Below are 15,248 nucleotides of genomic sequence, written 5' to 3'. Positions count from 1 at the left end.
AAGTCTCTGAAATGCACATTGACTGTTAGCTAACATCCACTTCAAATCTATTAAGAATGAAGTTCCAGTTTTCTTAGCACTTTGAATAAAACTTGCAATAGCTTATGTTTTAGGATGATACCTTGCTCATTGTATGCCTAGAAAAATACTATTTGGATGAATTTAGTAATTTGTATATACAGTCGTACCTCGGGTTACGAACATCTCGGTTTGCAAACAGTTCGGGTTACGAACTGCGCAAACCCGGAAGTGTTTTCGCCCCGCGCGCGTGCGCAGAAGCGCGCACGGTCGCGGTCTGCGCATGTGCAAAGCGTGAAAATTGCAAAATCGCGCTTTGCGCATGTGCAAAATGGCGCTGTGCATCGCGTTCGTTTTACGAACTATTCGGGTTATGAACTGCGATCCGGAACGGATCGCGTTCGTAACCCGAGGTATTACTGTACATGACAAACATTGTATATACATGACGAACATTCCAGCAATATCCTGGAAGTATGAAATTTAGAAAGGAAATCAGCCCTGAGTGCTCACTGGAAGGACGGATCCTAAAGCTAAGGCTACAATACTTTGGCCACCTCATGAGAAGAGAAGACTCCCTGGAAAAGACCCTGATGTTGGGAAAAATTGAGGGCACAAGGAGAAGGGGACGACAGAGGACAAGATGGTTGGACAGTGTTCTCAAAGCTTCCAAAATGAGCCTGACCAAACTGTGGGAGGCAGTGGAAGACAGGCGTGCCTAGCGTGCTATGGTCCATGGGGTCACGAAGAGTCGGAAACGACTAAACAACAACAACAGCATGAAAGTTAGAATTATTTCCAGAGGTGTTAGTGTTTGGCCAGCCATTGAATTAAGAAGCAATAATTGAGACTAGTATTTTAATAGTTTATTTTACTTGTTACAGATTTGCCTGCTTTCAAAATATGTGTTTATTCCTTTTGATCCATGGAGATAGGGTTATTTGAATTAGAAACTTGGAAACCAATTTCAAATCATTGATTTAATCATAAAAAAATATCCCTCAAGACTTTCTGAGCATTAGTCAGTAATGCTCAATGGGTGCAATTTGGATTTTGGAACAGCTTCTTGCTTGTCCAGTGCTATAGAGGATGTAAAATGAGAGTCTGCATATTTACAGAGTGTGCTCTGAGTTTGCCTTCGTTTGTCTTTGTCCACTGTCTGGACAATAAACACACAGTTCAGACAGCGCTAAGCAAGCACCACCAAAGGATAATTTTTAAGGCTCCCAGGAACAGTGAGCAAAGGGAAGGTGATTAATTTGTGAGGCCACATTAATTATGCACTCTTTCCCCCAAATAATATCGAGCATCAGTTGCTGATAATGAGTAACAGCATACAGTATATATATCTCTTTCTGATATTCTGAAGTAAAATAACTTAATGTTATTCCATATATATTGGCATTTTAGTGAGGAAAATGGATGCAAAATGTAATAATACTGTACAAAATTATTCAGTGCCGTTTGTACAGATTATTCCTTGGGATTCATGCATTAGCATATAACCTCTGCTCTGCCACATTATGTGTATAAATAAAGTGAAGCATTTTCTTGCATTTATCTATCTGTAGGACTGGTACAACTTCAGCGTGAGTCCTATTCTGTCATAATTAATGAGCATTAGCAAATGCTTTCAGTATTTCATTTTTGGTAGATTTGTCAGATAGAAACAAACGAGACAACTTCATAACAAAAGTGTTGTTAAGAATGAATGGAATGGATGTTGAATTGCAGATTATCTTACTTTGCAAATAACATGGCTAGCACTTTTTCTTTTGCTTGCTTGCTGATACAATGCCATTTTTATTCTAAATTAGCAGGCTCATGGTATCTCATGTTAATCATGGAATCTAAATGCATTATTTTACAAGTATATTTTAATAAGTCTAAAAGTGTGAACACTGCAGCATCAGGCACAAAGTGTTTTTCTTCCTGTGAAGTGTGAGTCTTGCAACACCCACCATTCACTTCTGTTGCTTTGCAGAAACTAACGGGATAAGCACCCCTGATTTCTATATATCACAATTAATGCAAATGGTAAAGTTGCCTTCTGGAGTATAGTGTTGCAAGTGTGCTAGGAATCTATTTTTGGCAAGAAAACTCCCAGTTTGCCCTCTCTCCCTTAAACTGACCTGCTAGATGAAATAGTAGATGTGTGTATGATTCTAGGCATACCTTCCCCTAAGATCAACATTTGTACACACTTTAGTCACCTTTTATACGTAGTGCTATTGACATTAACCAGAGAGGCCAGCCTGACAGCACTGTACTTTAACACCAGCTAAAGAGTTGTTCTGCTCTACTTGCACAGTTTATCTAAAGAGATTCAGGGGGGGAAATGGTTTTTGGTGTGTGTGTTTTTTAAAATCACAAGCCTAATTGTTTTCCATCAAAGAGAATTCTCTTCTAGACAAACAATCCTGTAAGGTAGCAGGATTATCTTGAAGGTCAAAATTGACATAACTATGAAAGCAGGGTATGATGACTAATCCTTCTGCTATCAAAGTGGGTCTCCCATGTCGAGCTGCACTGAAAGGGGAAATGAACGGCAGGACACTGGATAGTCCTTTATACTGGAGATCGGTACCACAGAAGTGTAGAGGAATATTGTCATTTTTAAGTATGCCCCATTAGTCTCCTATTAACCTGCTGGAATTGAGAGATGTGTGCATGGTATCCTCACACTGTCAGCTGGGGCTGGCACTGGCTGTTTGCTTGCCTTCAACTTGGGGCATGAAGTGAGCAGGAGGGAACCGAACTTGGAGAATATGGCTGATTCTCAGAGGTTGCTTAGCCTCAGCCAACAATAACCACTGGAGCTCCTGGACAGAGGCACTCCTCATCTGCACCTCTCGGCCTGCGCTCCAGTGGCATGACTGCTGCCTCATCCTTCTTACCTGCAGACTCCATGGATCCCCTAGGCAAGAGGAAAGTGTGCTGCGTGGCAGCCATGTCCTGAGCTTACAGGATATGACCACTGGCTGTGTCCTCTTGCCCACCAGCCCAGTGGAGCAGAGTCCAAGAAACCTGTTGTGCCTCTTCTGGTCAAACAGGCCATGTCTTGGCTCAGCAGAGAAGTTGCAGGAGCTTTCCGCAAAGGCAACTCTGTGGAGCCCCAAAGCTTATGTGAAGAGGAAAGGATAGATATGAAGGGAGGGAAAGGGGGGCGGGGAGGGAAAGGGGGGGCGGGGAGGGAAATACCTTCCATTCACTCTGTCCATCTTTGGCCTCCTCTGTGATTTTTAAAGATTTATTATCAGTCTATATCAGTATGTCTAAGTTGGACCTGGGTATTGATACTCTGACAATTTAATCTGTAATGTTAAAATTATTGTGTGGAAACACCGTAAGGTAAAATGGCATTTCTCACTCCTGCAACATTTCGAAGAGCAATTTTAAAATTAAAAAAGCAAAGATGTGAGCAACCCACATACACATATAGACACCATTTATAATCAACATATTTACTATGAACAGATTCCTATACAGTGGTACCTCAGGTTAAGAACTTAATTCGTTCCGGAGGTCCGTTCTTAATCTGAAACTGTTCTTAACCTGAGGTACCACTTTAGCTAATGGGGCCTCCCGCGGCTGCTGCGCCACTGCTGCGTGATTGTGATTTCTGTTCTTATCCTGAAGTAAAGTTCTTAACCCGAGGTACTACTTCCGGGTTAGCGGAGTCTGTAACCTGAAGCGTTTGTAACCCGAAGCGTTTGTAACCCGAGGTACCAATGCACTGGTTATTCAGAGAAGTCCTGCTTGCAGGCTTCCCATAGGGTTGAAATTCAGCATGGTGTAATAGTTAAAGTGGTAGACTAGGAACTGGGAGACCAGGGTTCAAATCTAGCCATGAAGCTCATCTTGGACCCAGTTGCTGTCTCTCAGCCAAAGCTACCTCACAGGGCTGTTGTGAGGGCAAAAAGGGTATAGCAATTCCTTGTTCCTTGGAGAAAAGGTGAAATATAACTGAAACAATAAATAAAAAAGTAAAATTGTAAGTAGTGCCCGGTGTGGTAGCTATAAAAATTTCAGAATTACCTCATTATGTAAAAGCCTGCTTATTTGACAAGAGAAGGGGAATCCAAGCTTAGGGTTAACTGTTTATTTACACATTACCATTGTGACCACTTAATTCATATGCCTTTTTTTAGTTAGAAGAACTAAGAAATGCCCTGGATAAGACCAGACAAGAACTGGATGCTACCAAAGCACGGCTTGCCTCAACACAACAGTCTCTGGGTGAGAAAGAAGCACATCTAGCCAATTTAAGAATAGAACGGAGAAAACAGTTAGAAGAGATACTGGAAATGAAGTAAGTGCACATATATTTTGATCTTTATAGGATTTAAGGGAACATGTTTTTTTCATTTTATTTTTCATTTCTGCTCTATGGATATTCTTTGTTTCATGTGCATCCTTTAAAAAATGGACAACAAGGGGTCCTTTGGGGTGTGTGATTTCACCGCATTGGGATGTGTAATAATTAGTGCTGAATCATTTGGCTCATAATTTTTCACTACTTTGGGGGCTGGGGCAGAACATCCCCATCACCACTTGAAGATTGGGTTAATCTTTTGCTGCAGGTGACTTTGAAGAACCTAAACTGGATGCTGTGTTAAGGACAAGGTGGCTGAGGCTACCCCCCCCCCCACCACCACCACCAAAAGCTTTGCCTCAGCTTTAAGCAGTGAGGCAGTTGCCCTCATCAGCCTGGCAATCTTCCCTTTGTCATTTGTGACAGAATACCCCACCTATGACAACTTTCCCTGACCTTCATATGGACACAAAGGACAGGCAAGCAAAGAGGAGACTTTCAAGTTTGTGCTAACTGTAGCATCCTTCCTGTGCAATGTGTCAAAAATTACAAAGGACTATATTCAAAACAGATGTCAAATCTCATCTAAGGCAGGCAGCTAAATGTGTTGTGGGTGGGTGGGGGGTGTAAATATAACCCAAAGCCTCGGCCACCTCATCTTTAAAATAAGCCCAACCCAACCAAGAGTTCTTCAGATTTGCCCATGTTTCCTGCCCCTCTGCTACTTAGGCCTATTCAGCACAGCCTTAGCTATAATGATAAATATTAATCATAGCTGCAAGCTTTAAAAACACAGTACCCCCCCCCCCCGGGTTTTGAATCTTACTCATCCAAAACATCTGGGTATCACAACAGTTCCATATGAGCAACCAGGGTTATTTACATTTCTGTTTGTCCTAACTTTAGTCACAAAGGGGGTCAACACTTCGTGAATGAGTCTTTGGCAGCAGTCTAAGGAGAATTGCCCTGCTGGATCAGGCCAGTGGCCCAACTAGTTCAGCATCCTGTTCTCACTGTGGCCAACCAGAAACCCCATGGGTATATTCCCTGATATGTCTATTGAGCCTAGTGAGCATCTCTGGGACTACTCTCCTTCCCGGTAGTCTTTGAAAAGAGATGTTTTGTCATTAAATCAATAACAAAGCTTTCTTTTGAGCAATTAGGCTTTTAAAATGGAAATGGTCCATTAAGTTAGCTAGAAGTTAGAAATGATGCCACATATGAATTTCGACTTAAGAAACAGTTCTTGCATTTCTGAAAGAACACAGGCCACTCATTAGATTTCCTTCCATGTGACAGCATTATCACTAGAGAGGGAATAACTTGTTTTAAATATTAGTACCAAAGAGGTGGACTACTATGCCACAGAAACTAGGTTGCAAAAGATGTGGGTTTTGTCAAAGAAGATTTTTGATAGCTGACAGCCCTGAGCTTTAGTGTATTATGTCTGGGTGAATATCATGTTCCTGAGGAATACTAAAACCGTTTTAATCTCTGTGACAGGACAAGGATGATAAAATCACTTATTATTTATTCTTTTACTAGTGCATTTTCCATAGGAGGGTGTAATGAGATGGGAGGAAAATCAGTTTTAAACAGATGTTGCCAAGATTACAAAGCAGAATTGGTGAAAAGCTATAAGCATTCCACACTATCACTATACTTGCTCTTAAGAAACTAAAAAAAGAACAGAAGGATATAATTAAATTGAACTTCCTCCTCACCATAAAGATAAGTATACATAATTATAGTACATTAAATTTGCAGCACAATCTTTGAAATTGATGGCCTCTGTAGGAAAGTGCCCAATGTGGGCACATCTATAGCAAGGAATACACAAAAATTAAGCAGACAATATTTTGAACATGCATTGAAAATATACGTGCCATTTAAAAGGCTTCATCTTTCTGTAACTGCCGTGCTCAGCAAATCTCATCTAAATCCGCATTTGCCTCTCATGGATGTGAGTTCTTTAGGAAACATATTTAAGAATGTATATAATAGGCGCCACCTCCACAAACGATTTGAAAAAATGTATACAAATGAAAGCATTGTGGGGTTTAATACAATAAATTACACATTTCCTCATCAGTTTATTCGCATGCTGCTTTTCCATGGTAAATATTTCACAAAGCAGGTTACAAGATCAGAAGGATTTACTGTGTGATACAATATTTGTTCCCTGGAGTTCCTCAGGTTAGGTTTGTTTTCTCCCTGAGCTTTGCTTATCATCCTTTCCAAAGGTGTGCTAACTGGTACGTGATATCCTACCATTATATCCTGGGCTGGGCTGCTGTTGTAATCCCTTGCTACACCCACCCAAACCACTTGCTGAAGATTCACCAGCAGGGCAAGATCCACCAGCAGGTATCTGGTCCCTACACAAGCTGCTGCCCTCAAGTGCCACCTTTCCCAAGGCTTCTGCACACCGCAAGGAAAGAGACCAGTGAATCATTCACCCAAGGCTTTTTGGAGAAGAAGGGTCTGAAGTTTGACGAAGCTGAAGAGCAGCAGCAGTCCAGCAAAGCCCTCCAAGTATCACTTCATAGGAAACCTCACTGATGAACTTGTTTCTTTAAAGGGCAATGTGTGCTGTATTGATGTGCAGACAACCTCTTCTGGATAATTTATTTTAAAAAAGCACCTCCCTCTGACAGAAATAATAGCAGCAGCTGGAAGGAGTGGATGGTGAAGGTGCTTCAGATGATAACGAAAACATTTTTTCCCTACCTCTCCTTTACATAGGTTGTAAAGAATGCACCAAATACTTGCTTTCAGATGAAGAATGGGGGTAGATTTGGGGGTGGGATATGTACAGCATTGTACTCAGCACAAATATAATTTATCAGTATGTTTTGCTAATAGGGATCAGTGATGGCCACCAATTTTGATGGCTATAAAGGAGGATTCGACAGATCCCTGGAGGATAAGACTGTCCACGCCTACTAACCATGATGGCTATGTTCTCCCTCTACTGTTGGAGGCAGTATGCATCTGGAAACCAGTAGGAAAGTGCTGTTCAGGTTTTGCTCATGGGCTTCCCCCAGACATCTGGTTGGCCATTGGGAGAACAGGATGCTGGACTAGATCAACCACTGGCCTGAGCCAGCAGGCTCTTTTTACGTTCTTCGATTAAAGCTGAATATATTCTATGACACAAATAATGAATTATTATAATAGTGGAATGGAGTGGTGCTCATTTGTCTGGCTGTTTTACAATATTCAGATATCATTTATTAATTTAACTAGTGAGGATAAAGCATTTTAGATATTTACAATTTTATTATTTAAATAGTGCTGACAGAAGATATTTTGTGACTGTTGGCTTATAGTCAAATATGCATTGAATTGTATACTTAAGAGCTTTCATGATGATTTCCTATGCTTATATTATGTTAAAGTTCTGTCTTCTAACCTCCTCTGGCTCACATTGCTGAGGCCCATCTTAATTTACTGTGTATAATCAGTTGTCTATCTTTAGACAACTTCGTCAATTGCCATTGCAAATCCTTTTTAAGAGTACCAAATTATTTTAAGAAGTTCAGAATGAAAGAGGGTGGCAACTTAATTCAGCCATGAGTCTCACGTTTTACAATTATGTTTAGAAGAAGGAACATTTGCTAGGATAAACTTTTGGTAGATACCATCTTCTGTTGAGTTTATTATTTGATGCTGTTAGGTAAGCTCTACAGGGAGATTTTTATTGCATACTTTGTTTTCTGTGTAGGTCACACTGACATTAGTGTCAATTTTGTTTGGAAAGAAATCTGAATTATTTTGAGGGATTCTCCCCTATGCAAGCATTCTTAGTACAGTTGTGGACAGATTCACTCATATTCTACTTTTACATATATTCTATTGTTTCTTTTTGCAATACAACTCCCTTCAATGACTAGTGAACGACAGGTTGCACTATTTCAGTTTGAATGATAGATAATCAATGTTAGGGTTAGGCATGGAGGAGGCATCAATGTATACAGTATATGGAATTTGGTGGTCCCAACCTGATCAAGCTTTGCTCTCACTGAGCCATCTCTAGTATGGGATGTGGGTGGCACTGTGGACAAACGCCGGCTCCCTTGGTCTGAAAGCGAGATGAACGTCGCACCCCATAGTCGCCTTTGACTGGACTTTACCGTCCAGGGGTCCTTTACCTTTACCTTTAGTATGGAGCAACTTCCTAAAGAAAAAGAAAGTGCAATATATGCATATATATCTTATGTATGCTACAATGACTGATAAAATCAATTTCTGCAATGTAAACACGATTGCTGAACTAGTTTATAAAATCCTTCTTCAGCACTAGTAAAAAATGCACTATTTCTTATAGACAGACAGACAGACAACACACATACACAAAATTAATGACTTCAAGCATTCCACCAGACAACACATTATCACTATAATTGTGAATGTAGAAGTGGGTAACTGGATGGTGTAGAGTTACTTTGATAACTTCCCAGCAGGCATAGCTGCCAAGTCTCCCGTTTCCCCCAGGAAATCCCTGTTTTTCCCCATTTTTCCAGCTGTTCCTAGCTGAAAAAACAGGGTTTTTTTGTTTTTCCCCGGTTTATTCTGGCGCAGCGGCCATTTTGGAACTGGGCGGAGCATGCTCAGAAGCGACTTTTGGTGCTGCTTTGCCCAGCTCCAAAATGGCTGCAGTGCGACTTCTGGCATGGCGGCCATTTTGGAACTGGGCAAAGCAGCATCAAAAGTCACTTCTGAGCATGCTCTTTCCAGTTCCAAAATGGCGGCAGCGCTACTTCCGGTCTGCTATTTCCAGCCCGGTCCCTTATTTCTCTGACAGCAACTTGGCAGGTATGCCAGCAGGTGGGCTGCTGTTGCTTACTGGGAGCAAAATGGAACGTGGTGGGAAAGTCACTGTGGTGCAAACACACCAACAGAAGAAGATTGGCGCCACCAACCTCCCTGCCACCTTGTCCCTCCCGCTCCTGGTAAACAACAGTAACCTACCTGCTAGGAAGCTGGTGTGGCAGCTATGCCCCATCCATTGAGCTGTTTCCGATTACCAGAGAGGACCAACCTGCCCCATTCTGTTAATGCTTTGGATCAAAGTCTCAATTGTATCTGGAAATGTGAGCTGGCAAGGAATTACTTGATGTGACCTGTCCTGGGACCTTATGGTGAAATTGAATAAATAATAAGAATGAATTAAGATAAGTTGCATTTCTGATTCCCTCCAACAACGTCTATTGACTTGGAAAAGAGACTGGTGCATATGCTGGCCTGAGAACTCTTGGAAATACTAAGCAAAATCTTCCCCAGTTCCAAATCAAATCAAAACAACATGCCTGTGCATCTGTTTAGGACTGAGATGATAGCTGGTGTGGGCTGGATCGAATACATAATTGCTATTGGTTAAAAACAACAATCAGAGCTATAACTGAAATTATACCCAAGACCAGCTCACTCACTTGTCCTGATCTAGTGCGCTGTAATGGCCACACAGTCATCCATTACTCACCCAGCAAAAGCAAGGTCAATCCAATTCTATGAATTTGGGAAATTACACGCACTGAGGATTCTGCTCTAGATCATGGCCAATACCCAAGGATTCTACTTTGTGCTGTGGGCAGTACCTGCTGATTAAACAACAACGCAATGCTGATAAAAATCAATTACAAGTAGCCCAATCCAGTTAAAGTTAGTTAGTTGTGACTAAATTCCATTGCAAGCGGAGGACCTATGTAGTTCCAAAACTACTATTTTTGAAACTTTACTACAGGCATCCCCAAACTGCGGCCCTCCAGATGTTTTGGCCTACAACTCCCATGATCCCTAGCTAACAGGAGCAGTGATCGGGGGAGATGGGAACTGTAGTCCAAAACATCTGGAGGGCCGAAGTTTGGGGATGCCTGCTTTACTATTTTCTTTAGCTAGATTGAGACTGGTATTTACCATGATACTACTACTGCAGCTGTGAAAAAAGAACTGAGTAGAAAGGCAGCCACCCGGCCCACAGAAGAAGGCGTAGAAGAGCTGATTCATGCTTGATAAGAGAAGAAAGAGGGCCTCTCTTTTAGCCAAAGAGATCAAGAATATTCTGAATATGTGCTCGCGCAGAGAGATCACAAAAAGGAGTGAACTGCATTCATTTTAAACCCTTGCACTATTTCCACGTGCCTGTCTCTTACTCTTCATATACAAAGGTCTTATGCAAAACCAAGTCACAAGGCAAAAATTTAATTTCACTCAAGTGAATTGAGTCTCTTTAGCTTGTTTGGCTATTCTGTCTCATAAATCCAAGTATCTAGTATATGCAATAAAATCCCTGGAGAGAACTTCATTCCTGTTATAAAATTGTAATGTTGTAAGTCTGAAGCACGCAGCATTTGCTATTTAAAGAAGGGGAAAACGGACCCATTCTATTTTGTAACATCTGCTAAAATCATAATCAGTTTGCTGGCTGAGATTAGCGATGTAGGAGCCTGCAGTTGATCAGTGCTGCCCTAGGTGTCACTGAGGCCTGAGGGAATTAAACTAAGAGGGTTTCAGTAGACAAGGGTATAATTCAGCTAGCCTCCAAAAAGGGAGAGAGAAAGATATCCCTGAAAACAGAAGCTTAACTTTCCAGTCATCTACTCCCTCACTGTCGCTTCTGTCTTTTTAACCATTTGTACTTGTATTGTATCAGAGATGGAGGCCCACACATTCCCTTGCTGGCCTCATTTCAATATAAATATGATCCTATTTCATCAGTTTGATCATTACTATTTCCTCAGTTAATAAAACTTTGCGAAAGCATGTTTCCAATGATCTTAAACAAAGGTAGATTTTGGCTGAGATCAGCCCTGGCAGAATACCTCTTATTTCCTCAGGGTTTTCCATAACACATGCACACACTTGGATTATGCACTGCACAAGGCAATTTCAAATATTTGTTGCAAGATTACAATACCCATTTTACAATAATTTTGTTGGTTAAACTTCCAGTATCATGTTGTTGTAGATTAAAACGAAACTTTCCTCTCCTCTATAAAACACGCAAAGACTTTCAGCCCTTTGACATTCCATGTGCAAGATTCAAGACTTAACTTGGCCCTCCAGATGTTTTGGGACTACAACTCCCATCATCCCCGACCACTGGTCCTGTTAGCTAGGGATGGTGGGAGTTGTAGTCACAAAACTTCTGGAGAGCTGAGTTTGCCTATGCCTGACTTAAATCTTCTGAGTAGACACCTAAATGTGTCTACTCAGAAGTAATGGCTGTCCTGTGTTTATTGCAATTATACCAGCCTTAGGGCCTTCTGCCCATGGTTTCACTGGCCCTGGGCCCACAATGGCTCAGTTGTGTTTAAGGTGTGGATGCCCTTCTCCCTTTCCTGGAGGTGTACCCTGGATTCAAATCTGTTTCCTGCAGCATGTAAAACATGAGGTATTCTTTTGGACTAGGGCTGCTCCTGCAGAGTCTGTTTTCCTCATGTCCAGAACTGGAGGGGGGGCATGGGTGCATGGCCACAAGCATAGTTCCTGGTTGGTGGACACTATTCCCAGAGGTGTGGGGGAATGTCTGTCATTTTCCTCTCTTCCCCTCCAAAACAGAGCATAGATTGGATATGGCTGCTGTTCTTCAGTGTAGGGGCAGCTTATCTTCAGTCCTGGCATAATATGAGTATAGGAATGTTCTGACCATCAAGAATAAGACCTTCATTTGAATTCTTCTCATCTTTATGGTGCCAGCAAGTTGGTATCAAAAACGTTAGTTAAGACATGCTGTGTTTCAGATCTATTGGGCAGAAACAGGAATCGCAGGAGAATTTCAGCCCAAGTTCCAAGAAGGTCACATTACCATCCTAACTACTTCCTGTGGAAGTCACAGTTGTATCAACATCCTGCTGTTTTGTTTGTATTTAATTTGGCATATGACTCTCTATGCTCTCAGCATGGATTCTACAATTAAATGAAACCACACTGCAGGTTGTAAAAAACCAACCAAGTGTTCCACTTTTTAAAGAGTATGTTTTCTGAACTCAGTGCCTATTTACTGAAGATTATTTAAACTCCATTAAAGTTTGCTAATACATATATTCTTATTATTAATAACCTACTATATTCAGTATAAACTTGTTTCAAATATCAATATATTTATCCAAACAATGTCATCATCTATAAAAAAAGAATCCATTCATTTGTTGCAAGTTCTGTCATGTTTTCAATCCATTGATTAAAGGGAAGCATATTTTTGTCCTTCCAGTTCATCAATTCCTGTCTTTTGGCCCTAGGGCACATAGAACCCATTTGCATTATCCAGTTGTCAACTTCCATATAATAGGCATATCATTCAAAAGAATATTTTCCTCTGTAAATTTTGATATTTTTCCTATAGTCAAATTTATACAGTTCAACATTTTCTCCTCAAACTAGGCACTGTAAGAACATACATTTCGAAGAGGAATTATTCTTATTTTATCTCCAACAAACAGCTGTGTTAGACAATCCTTTTCTACACAAACATAACGGAGTCCAATAGATTCTAAATATTTTCTGTTGTGTAAGTCTTAGTTTAAGATCCATCAATACATTTGCTATGGAGGCTAAGACACTGTCCCACTGTCTAGGAACATCCAATTTTTTTAATCTCTTAAAACACTGTATGTATAAAATCATTTTCCTCCACCCCCCAGATTTCCATGGAACAACCCCCTGGTTAGCAATGCCTAATCCGCCCTCCTTGCTTAAACTATCCCTTGTGACTTTTAATGAGTTTCAACTAGCCTACATCCTACATTTTACCATATTAGGGATACTGGAAACCAAGGAAACTTAGGTTTTCTTCCTGGCAGCTCAACATCTAGGGCCTAACAGAGGCTCTGCCATAGATCAGCATGGATGGCTTGGGACCATTCAATATTCAGAATATTTGATAGGTTCAAACTTGGTAAATTTGCATTTTGAATGCTTCCATTGTGAGTTTCTCATTTAGATATCACAATTTCTCATTTAGATTTCATTCCCTGCTCCATGTATTAGACCTTGCTATAACTGAATAACAAGTTTATAATACCAGTTTTATAATACCAGTTTTGTTTTATCTTTGTTTTTATGACACTTTTTATTTTTATATATCACTTAATAGATTTTAAAACATTAAGCATTCTAGAAATGCGTTTAAGTAAACAAATAACACTTGAAAATATCTGTGAAGCTCAAAGTTTTGTTCATAGTTGCACTAAGTTTGCACACCTGTCTTTTCTACTTTTTATATCATGATCTGAGAAGAGCATACTTGAAAATTCAGTAGAATTCGCTTTCGCATTAGTGTGCTTAGGGTCCCAGCTCCATGAAGATTTCCATATTCATACAGAAATATTTTGTTTAGTCTAACTTAACATAAGGCTCTATTGCTATATAACCTAAAAATGATTTTAATTAAAGAGATTTAGGAAATTCTGACTGTAATGTGGTCATTAAATGAATGGGGGATATCAGAATCTGACAAGCCACTTACATTTTAGGGTAATGTAACCATTACTTCATTAGAGTGATGCAACTTTACACTCTCGACATAAAAGTCTTTACTGAATGTAAACAATGGTTTTGACAAGAGGGCTGCCTGGATTTGAAAATGGCTTGGTGAAATTCATTCTGTTCATATTGACGCTGACTAGTTTTATAAATGTTTACCTTATAATTTGTTGTGATTCAAACCCTGCAGATGCTCTGTCTTCTGGTAAACCTTGCAATTCTCTGAAAAGAGAGTGCAGGATGGGGAGGGGACACGAAGCAGTCCGCTCTAGAGGGAGGCCCCCTTAACAGACCATATGAATCCACTTACATGTAAATTACTTGTCTATATGAATTAAGGTGAAGGTTATGAAAGAACTGCTTTCCTATGTTTACTGTAGGATTTTTGACAGTCTCTTTCCTCTTTCAAGTAAATTTGGCTTAAGTCCATAGTCAGTACAGTTTTAAGTAAACTCCTCTTTTGTTACGTTAACAAGGTTATAACATCACTGAGGCAGATTGCCAGCTGCATGAACCGAGGCCTAAGAGTGCTGGCTGAGAGGGATAATTAAAACCTTAGGGTGGGAGAGTTTAAACTATCAAGTAAAATTGGATAAAGGGCTAATTGTCCACAGCAACATAATACATATTTCTAAGTACTTGTGAAATGACAACAAATAGCAGTATTCTTTATAATGCTCATTTAAACATCCAGGTTGAAGATATTGTATTTTAAGGCACAAAAAATACCCACTATATGGTTTCTTTTAAGTGCAAGTTTTGTGGGGTTTTTTTTTATTTGTCAAGTAAAAAGACTTATTTATAAAAATGTTAGATGCTTCGTCAGAAGAATGCGAGTCAAAGATGTAAGCAAGAATAAAATAGAGCAGGCTAGTCCAGGCTTTGTCAAAGTTTTTCATAACTTAAACATGGGGAGGGGGGGGCACATACCTTTGTTGACCTTCTAGAAGATGACATACAGCCAGGCAAGATGATGCATTACCACAGAGTTTAGAAGAAGAAAAAAGACCCAGCAGAATGAGTTGTAATGTCAGCTTATATTGAACTAAATAAATTGTGAAGGCCCATTTGTTATTCATTAGGAGCAGCAGAGCAAGATTACTGTTCTCCCCTTCATATGGTGCTTTTAAACCTTGAGGTCATTTTACACTAATATCTTAGTAGCGTGGACAACAATTAATCCTTTTAAACAGCTTTTACATTTACACACACTTCAGTAGAACTGAATGAATAGTTTAATAACACTATTTTAGGACCCCATCATTATGTACTTTTCTGGGGTGGCGTTGTATCAGCAGATGAAGTGACTTTCAATATTAAAGTATGCAAAACAGCCTGGTGTGTATTAGCCCAGGCTGATTCCCACTGACTTATTTTAAAAATGTTCTAATCAGACACCAGCAGATCCAAATAACTTTTTGTGAGTGGA

General features: G+C 40.2%; 1 protein-coding gene across 1 annotated transcript in view; it reads left to right on the top strand.

Moving 5' to 3' along the window:
- ERC2 (ELKS/RAB6-interacting/CAST family member 2) overlaps positions 1 to 15,248 on the top strand; it is a 391,348-nt gene that overhangs the window by 301,848 nt on the left and 74,252 nt on the right. Inside the window, exon 14 of the mRNA XM_060271028.2 lies at positions 4,170 to 4,330. Within this exon, the coding sequence (XP_060127011.1) occupies positions 4,170 to 4,330 (161 nt within the window). The remainder of the gene's footprint in view (positions 1 to 4,169; positions 4,331 to 15,248) is intronic.

This window comes from Zootoca vivipara, chromosome 2, assembly GCF_965207765.1.
Source record: "Zootoca vivipara chromosome 2, rZooViv2.hap1.1, whole genome shotgun sequence".
Taxonomy (NCBI): Eukaryota; Metazoa; Chordata; class Lepidosauria; order Squamata; family Lacertidae; genus Zootoca; species Zootoca vivipara.
Note: the sequence above shows the minus strand (reverse complement) of the source record. Positions and strands in the feature narration are given on the sequence as shown.